Source organism: Aphelocoma coerulescens, chromosome 2 (genome assembly GCF_041296385.1).
Source record: "Aphelocoma coerulescens isolate FSJ_1873_10779 chromosome 2, UR_Acoe_1.0, whole genome shotgun sequence".
In the NCBI taxonomy this organism is placed as follows: Eukaryota; Metazoa; Chordata; class Aves; order Passeriformes; family Corvidae; genus Aphelocoma; species Aphelocoma coerulescens.
The window spans coordinates 43,475,885-43,494,600 of record NC_091015.1 but is presented as its reverse complement, the minus strand read 5'-3'; the positions used below and the strand labels follow the sequence as shown (position 1 = coordinate 43,494,600).

Sequence of the window (18,716 nt, the reverse complement as noted above, 5' to 3'; positions counted from 1 at the left end):
ACATACGCTCCTCCACCTCGGGAGCACCAGGACTGGTCTGTCTCTCCTTACTGGGTATGGTGCCTCAGTATCAGCACTGGAAGCACCTGGAGCCTGGATAGAGCCTGTTGGGGTCCTCTCCCCTTTTTTCTTGGCCTCTGAGGGAGGCTCCTGGCACAGTGCTGTCACCATCAGTGTGGATATGGTCCATCACTAGTGATGGTAACATCCCACTGAGAAACAAAGGATGGAGAGTGACAGGAGGCACATCACAACTTCAGGCAAATGCCGTTTCCCAACTGCTTGTGCATTATGATTTCTCTTGTCCTGTAACTGGCAGGAGGCTCAAAAGAATCTACAGCAGATTTTTTTAAACAGAGTTTAGAATCTGTTTAAAGACATCCAGGACTTATTCCTGGTTGCTTATCACCTCCTTCACACCTGCAACTCAAGAGAGCTTCACTTTTGCTTCAGACCTGAAAAGTCCCTGCAGAGAGTTCTTACATGCTCCAGAGAATGTTCGTGATCTTTTCACTATGGAGGGAACAAACCAAAGATGGGAGGAAGTTTAGGGCTACTTGATCAAGTTGGTCATCACCCAGGCTGCAGTGACCAGGAGCCCTAGGGATAGCTTTCCTCTCTCACTCCTATGGGAGGAAAGCACATACTGGATGGGTACTACAAGTCATAGCTATGTTATTTGGATTTTTGTGGGCAGTGTTAAACTAGCATCATGAGTCACATATACCAGTTTTACTAAGACTAGCATAAACACATCTTGAATTTTAAGTGTAGTAGAAAAGGAAGTTTTACTTTCTAAAATTTTTAAAATAAGATTAAGCTATCTTATTTTCTTATTTCTTACTTAAATTAAGGATTTTGGTATCCTTGAACAATCCCAGTAACCACAAATTTCACCAAGGGCAATTCATTCCTTTTTTAATTCTGAGTACTGATGCGGTTATATACCTTTTTTCACATAAACTCTAGATTACCTCTGGGAACTCAGTATGCAACTAATTCAAACATTGCTTGGATCAAGTTTCCAATCAAACTAATCCACCACTAACGTGATTTAGAAGACTGACAAGCCTCTGCCAATTCATGTAGCCAAACAAATTGCTTTTTCTTTGTGCAAATGGTAGTCACCCTAAGTGTTAGTAAGTGCTCTTTGGATAACACACATGGATTTTCAGGCATTTATTTTTCTTCGGCATTCTAAAGTATTTCAGGAAAAGTGGTTTCTAAACAGAAGATAAGGTAATATGCAAATAAACAGATGGACAAAGTTAGCCAAATAGGCCTAGATAAGATTATGTTTGCACAGTAAAATTGCACGGAATGGAGGAGGAAAAAAGACCCACCGTAACCACAGGAAAGAAGAATGGACATGTGCACAAGCATGCACACATTCAAACATCTGACCAATAAACCTAGGGCTCCTCAGACTGTTAGCTCTTACTATTGCCTACCACTGGCTCTAGTTTAAATGAAGAACTCAAAAACCCAGATTTCGTACACATCTATATATTAATGTTTTGGCAGGATTTTTTAATTTAATAAAATTCCTAGAAGATGAAGTTAGAGCAGTATCTGTTACAAACCTCCAAATAAATAGTTTTCTCTCCGACACAGTCACACACTGCACACCAAGACCAGCCTTCAGAGCAGCTGCACACGTCCATGAGATGGAAAGCAGATCGGGACTTCCCCCACCCTTATCCTGGGTATCTCCTGGCTGCTTTGTTGGCAGCCAAAACAAAGTTCACGCTTAACCTCATGCTAAAGAGCCTCTGTTAACAGTCGGGGAACACAGTCCATCCTCTTTACATATATTTCTCCTGAACCACAAGCAGCACATAAAGCAGACTCTAGTCAAATCCAGTAATGATGCTAGGTATTTTGGGAAGAAAAAAAAAAAAGCAAAAAGTTGGCACAGTAAGGAGAATGTCATACTTCAGTGTATAGTGGTGTTCTGTCAGAAGCCAGACATATTAAAAATATTTACATAATTTAAAATAATTTGTACAGGTCTAGTAAAGTCTATTTTGGGCTTTGGGCTTTCATAAAAGTTTAAACATACGCTAGATCCCATTGGACTTCATGTGTAACCTTGGCATTTGAGGGCAGTATTGAGGATATGCCATTACTAAACTTTTCATATTAGTATGAGTGTGAGCTGAAATACCAAAATAAAAATACAACAATATTTCTCGTGACTTGCAAACAGTCCTGGACTTTATATGCATTTCCAGATGGGGAACTAAAAATGTACTCTATGTTTGCACATGTATATTCAGAGGTGGCTTTTAGTCTAATTTAAACATTCCAGAATAATGTGACCTAAATATAACAACATGAATCATCCATCACTTTCAAAGAAATATCTGGCAATTTTTTCATTATGAATCACTAGGGACAGATACCAATACCTGTCACAAAACTGCTGGTGATTGTTTGGTATGATGGATCAATTATAAAAATCTTCTGATAGTATTTCAGGGATTAGAGAAAATAACATATCTTTAAGTATTATGTAATAAGCACCTACAGGAAGCAGGGTTGAAAAATGAAGTCAGATAAAGTTCATATAAGATTCTGGAGCAGTTGTCAAAACACCAGTGTGCAAGTATAAGAGGCAAATATGTACTAAACATTTAGTATATAAAATGTTATGAATAATCTTCCCAAATATTCTCTGTAGTCAGACTGTATGTAGTCTTTAGAATATTCTATAAAATACAGAATATGGATTCTAAATAAAATAATGTTAAAGCCAAAATAAACAAATTGCTTACCTGGCAATATCAAATTCTGGAAGGGCCAAATCTCGCCTAAAGGAAATTTTGAGATTCAGAAGTATAAGCTAGGTCCTCAGCTGATGCAAAAAACACATAAAATTTGAAGTCAACTTATATAGGTTTACAGCTGAGGATCAGGGCTAAATTTGAAAAGTAATCTTTGACTATACCTAAAATCTTGACTCTGCTATTTTAAAGGTAGAGGATTATGAAATTCTATTTTAAGTTGCTTATGGGGCTTGTCTCCTTTCTGAACACTCATTTTGGAAAACTAAAATGGAGAGAGAGGAGTTGCAGTGAAAAGGTGCCAGATGTTTGGTTTTAAATAATTTCCACTAGATTGAACAACAAAACTCCAGGAATCCTGTCTGCCATTTTCTATTTTACAAAAGGTTTCTTTTTTTTTTTTTTTAAGAACATAATTTTTAAAAAAAAGCTTTAATGAATGAGAATGTATATAATGAAGGTAACAATCCTAAATTAAGATACTTCCCCACTGTTATTGTTACTAAAAGAAGAATATGATAGTATCTTAAAGTCAGATTTGTGGAACATATTTCAATATGAAAATGAGTTGGTTTCAATCTGACTTTAATATAAAAATAGGAGGAAAAAAAGCACATCCATGACTACAAGCCTAAAAAATTCTATTCCTAAAAAACCCGACAGTTTTCTAGTCAATTCTTCATGCTAGTTCACCTTCAGCTGGTCAAAGTCCCCCTGCCTCTGCAATATTCCAGCTATGTCCAGTAATTCACTGTCTTCTTTGTAACATAAGTTCTTTAAAACAAAGGAAACTATCTAAAGCAGAGTAACTTGGATGTGCCCACGTTTCCAGAGCCAGTCCTCAGCACAGGAGCAGCAAACGGAGTAAAGGCAGTTCGGGCTCCCTGGGGGGGGCATCCTATGCTGTGGGCTGTGCAGCAGTCATAGAATAAAGGGGATACAGAGTGCAGAGGACACAACTAACTATGCTACATCCTGTGCAGTCTGACTACAGAGCACATTTGGGAAGATCATTCATAACATTTTATACACTAAAATCTCAGATAAACTTTACTGGCCAGCAATTTGCTAGCAAAAACCAGAGCTGAGCATAGTTTGCTGCGTAAGTGTTTCCAGGGAGGGAGACCCAGCCTGTCCCAGTTTTTAAATTACCTCCTCTGAACATAAATGAGAAGTTGCACTAATGAACATCTGGAAGACAGGATATAGCCTTCCCACACTGAGAAGTGTCACCAGCCATATCTGACAGAAGAAAAAACAAATGCTGTGAACACTCCCTCGGACTGCACACAGCTTGTAGCAGTGTTTCAAATATGTCTGTGATCTCTGAAGGAGCTCTACAGGGGTATTCGTTAGTCCTGGTTTGGATATGGTTGACAATATGTGAAAGTAAGTGCTCTCCTGAGATTTCAGTGAAAGCCACAATGCCAGGGAAGCTGATCTCACAAGGCTTCCATCATCTCAGATGACAGAAGTCTCAGAAGATCAGTTAATTTTCGTCATTCTGAGCCAAAATCTCATCAGTAAAGTTCAGGAAATTTCAGGGCATTAAATCCAAGCACAAAGTGCCACCTTCATTCATATTTGAATCCTAAATTTGATCCTGCACCCTCTATAAGCTTGAGGAGTTCAGTCTTCCCATTCTTTCAGTAGTCATGAAAAGCAGTGTATTTCAACAATTATATTGATATTACCAACATTAATATTAACTTAAAAAAAACATATACATAATTTTTTCTCAGACAGAAATTGTGTTTTCTGGAACTGGGAGCCAGAAATTCTTCAGTGCTTGTTTCAGCTCTTCCACTGACAAATTGTGTGGCCTCTAGTGAGTCACTTCAATTTTCTGTCTCAGTTCAACAGTCTGAAATTATTTATCTCATAGGAAGACTATCATAATTAATAAACTGCTTCATTAGCTACTGCATAGTTTTTAGAAAATGCTTTTTAAGCCTGTCCATAAAGAAGATATTTATTGCCATGAGAATTTTTCTTCCAGCTCTTGTGTCCTCGCTGGTTAAAATATGGGGCTGGTAAAGTGTGTAAAACCATCTCCTCCACCCAAAAGCCCATCACTTGTCATGAGATGCACTAGCATATCCCAGTCAAATGCTGGACTTAATGTGCAACAGCCTGAAATGCAAAACAATTTCCATTATTCGTGGATCTTGCAAAAATCTTGGAAGATGAAAGCTGTACATATTCCAAGCAAGAGACTGAAATATATCTACATGAAGCAGAACTTCCCTGTAACACAACCATGTTTTTATTTTTACAGTTTCCTTCCCTGGCTTCATTACCACAAGGGCTTGCTTTTACTTGCACCAGCACCCACTGACACACAACTTCACACAAACAAAACCTTTTCTGTAAGGTACAGTTGGGCACCAAACAAATTACCCTCACATATACAGATGTATCAGACTTAAGTTTCAAAACCTTATGACACACAAAATCCAACAGTTCATCTGTTGGGCTAGATGATAGCTACAGCAAGCAAATATTAGGATTGTATTTCAGTTATTGCTATGGTTACAAAATCAGGGTGGACACTGGGGAGAAAAGGAGAAAGAGAAACAAATCTACAGAGACAGTAAATCCTCTAAGGAAGGAGGGTGGTGGAGAAACAGGAAGAAAGGGTGAGGGCTGGTGGGTGGGGGAGAAAGCAAGGTCACTTTAACACCCAGCTGAATCAAGGCAAACAAAATAATAAAAATCCAAATTCTTCTAGGGAAATAGTGCTGATAAGATCACCACAGTCTAAAGTGACACAAAGAAAGAAAAATGCAAGGAATTGTTACAACTTGTGCCTGCAAGAAGCAACGCAATTCATATGCACTCAGGAGAGCAAGATCAGATATTCGGCACACATTCACAGCAGGGATGAGTAACTGAACTGCCTTGCTTCCCTAGTGAACTTACTGAGCCACTGACAGCTTAAGAAGAATTAGTTCCTACCCAGTCTAGTACATAATCCAGAATTTAGGCACGACGGGTACAAGGTCCTGTTTCAGTAAACAAACCAGAATATGATTGTCTTCACCTATCATGACAATACCTTAATCCACAGCAAGGCACACTGTCTGCAGGCAAAGCTACTGCCCTGGAAAGGTTTTAAAGCACAGATCAGGAGCACACTGAAAGTTTGGCTTTGGGGACTTTAAAACATAAGCACAAATGTAACAGGAGATAACAATTTCAGAATAGTGAGTTTTGTCAACAGTTGCAGAAGCACCGTGGGTTTTAACTATATAACAGTCCCTCCTGTGAAAACACTTCTCAGTTACTGATACAGGAAATTTTGTCACAACTCTATTTTTATTTGGAAGACTTTGTTTTGCACTTTTTTTTTTCTCTTATGCTGCTTTCATTGCTTTATTGTAAAGTACAAGATGAGCAATTGCTGTTGAAAGCTCTGCAGAGATGCAACATTTTTCTTTCTGCTCAGTAGTCCAGAATCCATGCAAAGAAAAGCCTTCTGGCCCTAAAGTAATATGTGCTGTTCTACTGAAGTGATTCCATTCCCAGCCAGCTTGATAGGAAAACATAGACTTCAAACCATTAATTTTGTTCAACAAAGTATCCTCAGTCACAAAGTGTGAAGTATCTAAACCTGGAGCTTCAGTGGCTCTGATCCTGCCTGGACTGCCTATGTCAGCCCCTTGCCTGAAATCAGTATGGAAACCTTGGAAACCAGACTGGAATCCAGAGGGATATCCTTCCCTAGGCCACCAGCTGTCCCAGCCACTGCTGTTTGGGCAGCACTCTTTGCATCCATATCCGAGGGCTGCTGCAATGGCTGAGCCGAGCACCAAAGCGGGGCCAAGGTAAGAGCTTACTCCAGCTGCTTCTCACTTTGCATCTTCACAGCTCAGGGCACAGGAACACACATTATTTGTGAAACAAGGAGCAGCAGAAGATTCCATCCAAACTCAGACCACAACCTGCATCCAATGGAAGCCCTCCACCTCTGTGGGCGAGCCTTTCCCGTTTGGCTGACATGTTGTGCTCCTGGAGATAGCAAGACGTGCTTGTCTCAGAGCCATACGAAACGCACCCAGGTCTCTGCAGACGGCCTGGCCTTTCCTCTGGGATGCTTCAACTGGGATTTACACAGCCACCAGTAGGATCTGGCCCCTTACCTCTACTTAAGTTGAATAAAAATTAGTGCTGATGATAACTGGCTCACTGTAATTTCTTTCACTTCTCTCCTTCTACTCTGCCAAAGCCGTCCAGCATTCTTAAGTAAATTAGGAGGTTCCGTTATTTTACTATTATAATTAGGAACATGCACTCTACCAATTTATTACTTTTCTTTTCTGGTTATGTTTTCAGTCTTTCATCTGACAGACACTTTCAAAATTTATTTTTTATTTTTTGCTGTTTAACCTAGTAATGCTTACAAGGCAAAAATAACAACCCACAGTCCTATGCACTTCTGATACAGAAATAATTTCTTTTATTTTCCAAAGAACCATACATGTTCTGTCAGAATTACAGGCACAGCCAAGCTACATATATAATATTTTATTTAAATTTTATAAAACTACATATCCAGCAAGTGGCAGACAGATGTAAAAGAAAAAATAATAGATTAAATTGAGAACTGTATTTTTAAGTTCAATTCTTTCATTGCCAGCATGCTTTTTATACCTCCTTTCAGAGGCTATAAATTTCTACAGGTAAAGATCAACGCCTTGCAAAATTCAGATAGAAAGGCATCAGCTCCATCGAAAAGACCTGCTGTCACACAGGCTTCCAGTGGTTCAGTGCACACTATTTATCTTTCACTCCAGTAATCCACACGGCATTGCACTTCCGAGTTCTGAAACCTCCATTACTCTGAAACTGCAAAACCAAACTGTATGTAGGCAGTATATTAAGGCAAAGGTACTGCCAACAGTTCCAACTTCATAATACTTTCAGCCTACTGAACCACATGTTAATATGCTACACGTGCTACTCTGCATATTTTTACCATGTAGACTTAAGAGCTATATGTATCCTCTCCTTTCCAATGCAATATATTTTAATATAAAATCAATGTGTGTTTTTGGTGGGCAGCACGAGAGTTTTATCCACTCAGCTGTGAATCTAAGAAGAAAGCAGTATTGATTTAGATGTTCACTCATTCATTTACTAGGACAGTTTTAAAGCATTAGGTGATAACCTAATTGAGAGGCATACTGTGAGGGAAACTGAGATTGTGGAGATAAATTAAATCAGTTCTGGGATGTCATCTACAATACCTTAATACTTGATGGAACATTCTCCTGAAAAAAAAAAAAATTAAACCATGAAGCGAGCATCTTGGGTGGCAGAGTGTGGCTTTCCATAAATGCCAGGTGATACAAGGTGATCAAAATACGTATTTCTTATTACAGAAACATTACATTAATGCCACATATATTCTATATGTGTGTGTGTAGATGTATATCAGACAATGTATATATTTATCAGACTGGCTTCCATTTCCCACTATACACAAATTATGAACCAATCAAGGGTATGAATCTTGCTGTCTATCTGCTTTCTTTAAAAAACCTGGCATCACACAGCATCCCTACAGATATTATTTATTCATATGCATTTTACAGAGGCAAATTAAGTCACATGTGTCACCAAATAGTGTTATGACTGCTGCATACCAAATTGTGCTTCCCTTGCTCAGGTACATACTGCCATGAGGCCAGAAGAATTTGGTCTCACATCTGGGTCTCACATTTACAGGAGCCTGTCCCGCATTCTCTCATGTAGGCCTCCCAAAAGTGCTGATACTCCCATGGACTTGGGCACCTGATGAATCAGGCCCAAAGTCCCCAGGACTTCTCCAGCTACTTCAATCACTAGCTACAAGCATCTTAGATGACTCTGTCTGGTGTTTGACACATACATTCTTCTCAGGGTGGTGGGGCCAGCCAAAAAGAACATAAGCAATGCTGAATGCACCAACAGTAATAACATCAGCAGAATCCAGGGAAATCTGAAATTCCTTCCTAATGCAGGACACAGTCTGAGAAGGTACTAAGCACCTCCAATTTTAACTTTTTTTTAAAAAGTCACCAGTCTGTGAAGTCTCATGCTTTAAGCATGAAGAAAAGTGAAAAAGAACAAATATCCCTGTAATACAGATGATTCTGATTTTAAATCCATAAACTTAGATGAAAGAAAGAATTTTGCTCTGAATATTTCCTACATTTTTTCTACTTTGTATTCATGCAGAGTATTGTTAATAGATTCATATTCCTCAACGCAGTGGCTAAATGAAGAGGCTTTTTACGTTACAGAAAGTACAGAAAGTAAAAAATTAGAATATAGAAATATAAAATATTTTAAAAGCACCAAACCTGCATTTGAAAAGAGGAAAAGTCCTGGAGCTCTGAATTATAGCTCGTAAGAGTTAATGTGTGCAGATTTTTGCTACCCTTGGAAGGGTGGCAGAAAGGCCCTGAGAAGCAAAGGCTCTGCTTGTTCACTACACCATTTTTTGGAACTGATAGCAATTTCTTCATACATTAAAATGCATTCATACATTAGATTTAGGGACTAAACCTTACCCATATTAAAAGGTAATTTGTATTAATGTACAGTTTCAGTTATTAAAGCACAGAATTCTCACCATAGGCACCAATAATTTAATCTTGTTCTTAAGTAGCCTCACACTACCAGTAAAAAAGAGGCAGGGGGTGTGGGGAGAGAGTAAACTACAGAACCTTTAGTCCCCAAAACAGATGCCAGTTTTGAATTTATTCAGCCAAGGAGTATTTAGCTTGGCTCAGCTACACTTGCATTGAAAAAACACTTGCCTATTCCAAAAAGTTTTTAACAAGCTCTGCTGCAGATGCTGTTGCCATTTGGCATGTCACCGTCACTGTGTGGTACAGCAGAGAGAACTCTTGACCACAGGTTTTCCTTGGCTGGGGGAGGCAGCATTTTTGGCTATCGTTCTTCTTCTGACCAACTGGCTGCATGTTTACGGAGTGTGGTTTTAGACAGAGTGTTAACAGAGGTTGGGTTAACAGCCTAACCCAGACCAACAGTGAGGCAGAGGCATGACCTACCCAACCTAAGAAAACAGAGGTAGAATAAGCTCATATATGTTGTTTCTCCTAACCCAGAGTCTGCTGCGTGCACCATACCAATAGACAAGTAGATATTTTTCTTTGCCTCAGGATAGATGACAACAACTTTAAAAGCTGTACCAGGCATGCAAAGTAGAAATATATAAAAATATGTGGTTGCTTAATCTTTGTCGGCTTGATTTCATTCTCTCACTTATGACAATTTTACCTTGGCAAAATGCCACTGAAAGAAGTTCAATGAAGTTGCTCCTGTTTTCCGCTATGATGAGGTATCTTGAGAGCATAAAAACCCTACAAAGTTAAAACTAAAAACTTCTGTCCTCATATTTCCATTAGACAGCAGCAAATGGCAGTTCTGAAACTTAAAAAGCCAAAGCATTTCTACACTGATAACTTGATTCCAAGGATATTAGTGCCAAATACCTCCACAAGAGTGCATATAAAGCTGGGGAAAACTAATTAATGTCCACCTATAGTTTAGTTTACCTACATCAATCCTATATCAGTATATATGCCTGAGAAGCCTTGACCTTTTAAGATGTAGAACAACTTTAAAAAACAAATTTGGTTTTTTGTTATGACATTTGACTTGTATAAATAAATTGCATTTGTCCAGATTCTGACACTTCTTTTTGATGGGAACAGCTTTGTTACATTCCAGTATAAGAAAATATCCCAGTTCTATATACATATATTGTTTGGTATGCTCCTCTGACACACCATGCTCCTCCTATCTGGAAAAAGCAAGGACTATGTACACTCCCTCCACAGCACACACTTTTTACTGCACTCTTTATTAACTGACAATTTTCTTTTGGTCAAGTTGTGGAGCACAGACACCATTATAGAAACAGCCAAACCATTTGCTTAAATTCTACTAATCTGCACCAAAAATCCTGTTTAGCCCAGTATGGAACGTATAGCTCACCCTTCAGTTCCCTCTCACAGAGAGATCAGTTAAGACTAGGAACATCTTGAAAGTTCATAGACACAAAGGCAATTTACTGCAGCATATTAAAAAAGAGTATAACGTATGACTAAGAATGAAGTAAGCAGTGTCTGGCTACATCCCCCCCACTGTCTGGGCGACTGGTATGCAACAGCAATATGAGAAAATACAGCAATTTTTAAAAATTCTCTTTTTACCATTTTGGCTTCTGAATGCATTGGGGGAACTTGAGGTGAAGCACATGGATTATTGAGGTTCGGCCCCTGCATCCCCATGATGTTGGAGTTCATTGACATTTGTCGCTCCATCTTTTAAAAGAAAAAAAAAAAGGTTTGAAAACATCTGGAGACATTTGCAATAATTTACTCTCAGTTTCTATTTAAATGGACTCAGCTTTATTTCTTCAAGTCATGACTGGGAAAATAACAATCTGTGTCATGAATTGCATATGTGTATGCATGTAGGTGTGTGTTTCATCAGAATCGGCCCTGAAAACTCACAGCCAATTATAAAGAAAGGGGTTCTTTAATAAACAGATGTAGCAGCCACCCAGGTTTGCGCTTTTTTGTAATGATTTTCTCCCTTTCAGTATAACAACACTCAGAGTTAAGTGGTTTTAAAAGCATCACTGTATAAAATTGTAGATTCCCCGTCCAGTGCAGCCCAACTTAGCTTGTTAAAAGCATAAATAAAAATCTACAATCTCAAGCATATGGAAAACAAGCTGGCTGTTTTTCCCTCACTCGGACTGCTCAGCTGGGAAGAGTTTTCCATATGTCTTGTAAGGGAAGCTTTCATGCACTGCTAAGATAGCAAAAAACAAAGCAAACCTTCTCCTGGCTGTTCAGAGCCCTTTCTGCAAGCTAATCTCACTAGGCTGGGAGGGAGCAATACAAACAAAACCTAATGGCAGTAAGTCCTCTATAAAATCATTTCCTGGAGGGTATTCCCCAAAAAGAGACAAGCCCCATGCACTGCTAGGCCTTGTCAGGGGTGGTAAGCAGGGTTATGGTGCTGTTTCCAGCCAGAGCTGAGCATCCCACCTTGCTTTGAGCCAGTCCCCCAAATCTTTGACTCCTACAAAAAAGACACTTCTGGGTCCTTCTGAGCAATCCAAGCAGAGGAGCTATATTTTGTGCCCTGCGGTGAGGTGCTGTCTCCCACCCTCCATGATGCCTGCAAAAATGGGTGCTGGGCTTTGGGGAAATGTGCACATCCCACTGCCCGCTGGCAGGGAAAAGCTGCCAAGGCCCCCTTACCCTCTCTCCATGGGGTAGGAGCACCTCCCACTGCCATTTCCCCTGCAGCCCTTTCAGAAGTGCTGTGGGGCAGGAGGGGCAGCCAGCACTGACAGGGTCTGTCTCGCCTCCATGCTCATCTCTCCAGGGCTCGCAGCCGGAGCACACCTGCTCGTCTGCAAGTAAAGCTGCCCAAAGGGCTCCCCAGCAGCAGACTGAAGCCACTGAACTTACAGGGTTGCTGGATGCTTGCTCCATTTCGGGTTCCTTGGGAATCATGCCAGAAAAAAAATTCCCACAATGATGCCTTACGTTTTTTTTTGTTAGACTTCCTGATCGATATTCCAGGAGAGCCTTATTGACAAATTAATAATTAATAACTTATTCATGACTGCTCATGAATAGTAGCCAAACCTGAATCTTTGTATCCTTGTGGAGTGTTCCCCTTGATCCAGCAAAGCCAGAACATACAGTGCTTTTCTCCCTCCCATGGTCAATTGCTCTCAGGTTTGTCTCGCAAACTGAACACAGTGAAATGAAGCAAAAAATTTTTTCTCCATCCCCTCTTCCCCATGTCATCCTTACTTTTCCCCACCCCTAACCTGCCCAAATGTCTTCTACTGAAAAGGTTAAAAGGTTAAAATAATTTAAGATTTTAAGTTACAATTGTAAAGCAGCCCTCTGGCTTCCATAAAATGGGAAATACTCCCATCCCTTTGGAAATAAGGCGAGATGAGCAGCAATTGTTACCTAGTTCTAAGTAAGTGCAAGTTAACAAACCAGAAAAGTAAGCTACATTTCCTTCTTTTTAACTGGTTATCTCCCACATAAGAGGATCACTTAGAGTTCACAGACATAACTTATGTACGTTACTTTTCCAGTTTTTTTCTCAGTTCAGAAAAATCTTTTTGTTTCAGCACAGGCATACTGATCTCACCTACATGACCAAGTATGAGAATCACAAATTGTAGTCTCATGTAAACTGCTTCTAATCACTCACACTAATTAGCATGCCATTAACTTCATCAAAAATACTCTTGTCTAAGATGAAGCACTACAGAAGGTCCAGCTTCCTTAACTTAATATGCTGGGTTTTTAGAAAATCCAGCAGACTTTCACCTCTGCTTAGATTGAATCAAACACAACACAGCTTTCCTCCCTGCAAAAAAGCCAACCAGAAAACTTACAGGCATGAGTACAGCAGAAGATCCTGGCATGGTAGGGTTGGGCAGGGTGCCAGGCATAGAGGCAGGCATAGGCTGTCTTTGTCGGTTGTGTAGGTGCAGTAGTGAAGACAGAGAACCTGGGACAGGCCTAGAAGAAGAGAAAAGAAAAGAAAGCTGTCATGGGCTGTGGAGACCAAAACAAGCCTTACCCTGCCAGCCACTGGTAGGCACAGGCAGCTCCAGATAAACCAATCCAGGATTTGTCCTTTCCTGCATAAATCAGTGGAACATAAAGTCTTCAAGAAGAAGGTGAATCACCTTCCTTCTTATCTTTATCAGTTAAAGCACCCCTACAGTTCATCTGATACGACATGAATGTAAACGTATCAGCAGGTCTCAGTCTGAGCACCTCTGCATCGTTCAGTGGCTAGCGAAAGATTTCTACAAACAAAGCAGGAAAATTTTCTGGCATTAGTGCACTGCTGTAAATTTAGCCCTCAGGAACAAAAATATCTGGATGATAGTTTTGCAGCCTATGACAGAAAATTACCTCTCAAGCTAATTTTTAAATTTTATCACCTGTAAAAAAGCTACTCTAAAACGAGTATTTCAAATCACCCTTGATAATCTCTCCTGTAAAACTCTACCAAGCCTTTGTTCTAAAGCAAGATTACTAATTTTACCACTTAGCACACCATCAGGACACAAAAAATGGGAAAAAAATAAAGTAGAAATTAAATTAGGAAAATTACATTCAGATTAAGCAGTTTATGGAAGAAAACGTATGGACTATAGACAAGCAGAGTGAATTATTTTGGCAAAAGGGGTTCAAAAGACTTAGAAGGATGTTTTTAAGTACATCACAGGGAAAACAGTGCATGTGAGAAAGCAGGCCCACTCACAAAGAAGAATTATAAAATTAATGGATTAAAAAATGCTGGGATTACACTTTGAAAAAAGCCTTTAAGAACGTGGTCTTGGGAGTTATATTATCAGTTTGTTGTTGTTTTGGGGTTTCTTTTAGTTTTGAAGAAAGTATGAGTTGCTTGAAGTTAGGGGTGAGTGTAACTTGTTACCTCTTCAAAAAGCTAGAAAATAAAGTTTTCACATACAGGACCTCAACAATACTGACAGTACAAGTAGGTATGTTAAATTCTCAGAGAACAGGATGCCCTTTTGTATAGCACATGGTTTAGACTGTTTATTGGGAAGGAGAGTTGCCCCCAAAAGGTATGAGAAGGACTGGAGAAGAGGGTGCATAATCTTTGAGTTTGAAGAGCCTCTGCAAGGGGGAGCATGGAAGGAGTCTAAGATGTTTAGAGCCTCTAAATATCATGGCTGATTTTCAGCCTTGGCAGAAGCATCCTTTGCTTCAGTGATGAATCCACACCTCAAAACTAGGCTGACCGGGTCAGGGAAGCAGAGTCATAACCCTAGAGGAGCAAGGGGAAGACTATCCCACTTGGCCTGAACTGTGTCACACCAAATGATGGGTGATACATTTTGCCCCTCTAATTGCAAATGGCACCAGCAGCCATGGATACATACACCTCTCCTCTAACTTTGCCTGTCACTTCCAGTTATCTAACAACATGCAGAAAGCCCGAAGTCTGTGAGCAATGGGATTCACAGACAGCCAGTATGGAGGGCATCACATCCAGGCTCCCAAAATGTATGTGCCTGTCTGACAGCAAAACCACCTTCTTCTGACGTACAAGTCTCCTTCTCTTTTGCCAAGACCTCAAACCACCTAATCCCCTCTTCCTTAAAACTCCCCAGTATTTCCCATCCTTGGACCTGCAGTGCTTCAACACTCATCTCTTCAACCCTGTCTCCCCAGAAACATTTATATCCCAACAAATGCCACCTCAAAATCCTTGCCCTGACAATTCCCTCTACTCAGACACTCTGCTCCTCCCACCCTTCTGCCCTCAGCTGCCCTCTTTTAGCAGCTGCACACAACTGAACCCATCCTTTTGTCTTGGCTCTCCATGGAGAGAAAAAGCCTGTGTTTTGAAGGATGCTTTAAAAATCCTCCCAGACACATACAGTACTTATTCAGAAGGGGAAGAAAGAAACCCAAAAATAACAACAAATGTATCTCAGATACAGACAAGGAGTTCTTCCTATGCCTCCCTGGGTATCTGCTGATGGAGGAATATGACGTACTTATATCTTCACAACACCTTAAAAAAATCAAGACAACATTTTCCAAATGTGTGGTGTGATCCTGTGAAAGAGTGCAGTAAGTTCTCTGAGGGAACATGAATGAATTTCTGGGATACGCAACTCTACAGTCAGCTCAGTACGTGGATAAGCCTTGGGAGCTGTGGAGGTAGTGTAAGTGGAATGGATGCAGTGCAGGAAGAATGAGCTCAGAAAATATACTCAAAGTACACAGACCTTGACCTATTCTACTGTCCACTTAAACTCAGATGCTCCATGTACCAGCACTCATTCACACATGAGGACTGACAAATCAATAGGACAGGATCAAAATAGCATGAAAAGCAGATTCAGTGCTCTTTTGCAAAGAAAAAAGTGAGGAGATATCAAGTTGAGTGTGAGAAGGAGATCTTAGTTTGATTTTTTAGAGGCTGTGGTGACTCCCACAAGCAGCGTCCACTTCCCACTCACCCATCCTCACCAGAACTACTGCCATGCAAAGCAGCAGACAGCAAATTCAAACAGGTCTTCTCTACCTGAGGCTTTAAAGTCCATGTGCTAGATGGCAGGGCTGGGACCCCCATGCTGGGGTATTTGAGGGGCAGAACAGAGTGTGCTGCAGCCCCTGCTGGGGATGCACTTAGGGTTTCCTCTTGGACAGCAGGCAGGAGGAGCGGGCAGGAAAGGAGAAAGCACTGGTGCACTCTCCTGCCTGGCCTGGAATGAGACTGAGGTGTGCACCCACCTGCCCACTCTGCAGCTCTCTTGAGTCCACCAGCTTAGAAAGAATCTATGGGAGCAGCGCTGGCCAGGGCCACACGTTCAATAAAAATACTGCTTGAGTTTTCAGTAGGGTCAAAGTAAAACAGGTACCATGACAAGAGCCCCCCACACACCTTTATTCATTCTGAGAGTGCCCCACATACAGACCCTTTGTATGATTCACCAGTTTCATAATAAGCTTAGGTGTTAGGCTGTTTGACAGAAACTTATTTTGGCCTGACCTATACAATTTGTGCAAGTGATTCTCAAGGGACTGCATGGTTTGGATTTTGCTTACATGTTCCAGAGCCAAAAAAAATTCCAAAATTGCTTTAATGAGTTTGGGAATATGGGGCTTGGGCAAAGGGGAATTATAGGAATTTATTAAAATGGCAAAGAATCTTCCTTGCTGTCCCCAGCTTTACCTTTAATGCTGCTTCATTTTAGGACAGAGTACATGCTTTACACTTAGCTAGAGGGAAAAACTCTTCAGTACTTCAGGTGGGTTTTCTTGCTACACTCCTGCTAGTCTGTTCCCAAGTTTGCTTTTTAAAAGAGGTGCAGAGCAGTCAGAGAAGCCTTGCACTTCAAGGTTGAACTTCTTTGTTGAAAAGTCTGCAGTGCTCCTGCCATCGATATAAGTGCTACATAACGCACACTGGATTCCCCCCTCCCTTATCAGGGAAACTGAAACAGGGAAACATTGGCCAGTACTCATGGATACTTCCACTGCTCCTACACTGAACACAGGTCATGGATTTAGCACGAGCTCCTGCACACTCTCACAAAGCTCAGGGAATGTGTATGGCACAGAACCGTACAGGCTGAGATACTCAATTTGTCTGAGACATTTCTTCCAAGGACAACACAATCTCTTTTGTTGTTGCTTTCTATCTGGCAGCAAAGAAAGTCAGTGAGAGTTTATAATTGTTATTTTTAATGTTGGATGTATTGGATCTGCTCCTCTCTTTGTAAATGCTGAGGAGGTACTGCCTGCAGCCTGTCAGTCAATATTTTTGACAGAGATTTTCATTCCTTGGCACCTGTGTTGCTAAATAAATAGGGCTGTTGGGCAAACAGTCCACAAAAAAAGGACAGATAAGATAGAGAACTGGCAGGTGCTCAACCTTACTAAAAATCTGGCTATCCGTGGGGCTTTTCCAAAATTTAAGAATTTTCCTTGTGTTCCAGTGGAAGCCTACTGTTGGACATGACAGGGTCTTGGGCAGCATTTGCTCACTGTCTCTTTGGGCATGTGTGGCCTAGATAGTCAGCATTATGGTGGCTTAGTAAAATACCACATGTTAGCCAAGCTGCTGTAGCTGACCACGTTGGCCCTTCTTCCTCTGCATGGTCATGCTGACACCATGAATCACCCTCATTAACATTTGAATAGATGGGTGGTACCTTGCTAAGCCATGGTGACTTGATCATATTCCATCATATGACTCTACCCAATGATTAAAGACAACTCCTCTAAGGTAGTCAAATATCTATGATATATACTTCAGTATGTTCCTCCCAGATTAATACCAAATGCTCCATCTGATATGATGCAACTGACTGTCTGATGACTAAACACTATATTTGTCTATTAAAAGACTAGGCTTCCCTTAACTTGAAGTCTTCAAGGATAATTTGGGCAGATGACAATTTGCTGCTGAGGTCTCATGAGAGTAGCTTCCTAGTGACCGAGACCATGTGGGGCTATGTGCAAAAGGACTGATGCTATTTAAAGTATCACTGCATAACGTTTTCTATTATGGTAAAACACTGTGGGTCAGTGGGTCTTACCATGACCTCTCTCCTGCTCCTTACTGTGCTGCACATAGCATTCATGCAAGGTCATTGAGAATACCTACATCATGACCCTGTTTGTTCCACTTCAGTTAGCACTGGTGTGGAAAAAGTTTAGCCAGAAGTATACCAAGTTGCACTGGAGTAAAGGAACTCATCTCTTCACTTTCCATAGCCTTCTGACCTGGCCAGCTCACACCAGAGCAGCCACAGGTGGCTGGTTGTGCCATGGCAATTTGCCATGTTGGGTCAGCATTGGCTGAGGGATTTCTGTACCACACTGCAGTTACACAACACACTCGATCAGACTTTGATCATTTTTATATATATGTATAACATGTATGTATCTACATATTTATTACAGCAATGGCTGGAAGCCTTGGTTTAAAATTTGTGGGTGAGGTGAAGTCCTGCCCCAAAAAGCTTGGAGATCAAGTTAAAAACGAGAGAGGGTGAGTGGAAGCAATAGGGAGACAGAGGTGAATAAGGCAGCAACGATACTGTTATCACCAATGTAATGAGGAGCAATCACTGCATGCCAGCAGCCTGGATCTTTTCAAGGGATGTCAGTATGTGCATGTGGTTAGGGTGGCTTTCAGATTGAAGCCCCCAAGCAGCCTACCATACTGAGAATAAGCACAGCTGGCTGCAGTCTACCCTCTGAAAGTCTCACTGACAGCCAGGTACTGTCACAATTAAACTTTTCATTGCATAAACTAAGTTCCCTGTAGCATGTGGTTGCACAGACCAGCTGCAAGCTGCTTTTACAG

General features: G+C 40.7%; 1 protein-coding gene across 3 annotated transcripts in view; it reads right to left on the bottom strand.

The window, feature by feature from the left end:
- The window catches only part of CREB5 (cAMP responsive element binding protein 5), a 255,838-nt gene that overhangs the window by 58,738 nt on the left and 178,384 nt on the right, over positions 1–18,716 (bottom strand). For all 3 annotated transcript variants that reach the window (XM_069007193.1, XM_069007195.1, XM_069007194.1), the window contains 2 exons: positions 13,243–13,369; positions 11,015–11,125 (listed from right to left, as the gene is read on the bottom strand). In XM_069007193.1, coding sequence (XP_068863294.1) covers positions 11,015–11,125; positions 13,243–13,369 — 238 coding nt within the window. The remainder of the gene's footprint in view (positions 1–11,014; positions 11,126–13,242; positions 13,370–18,716) is intronic.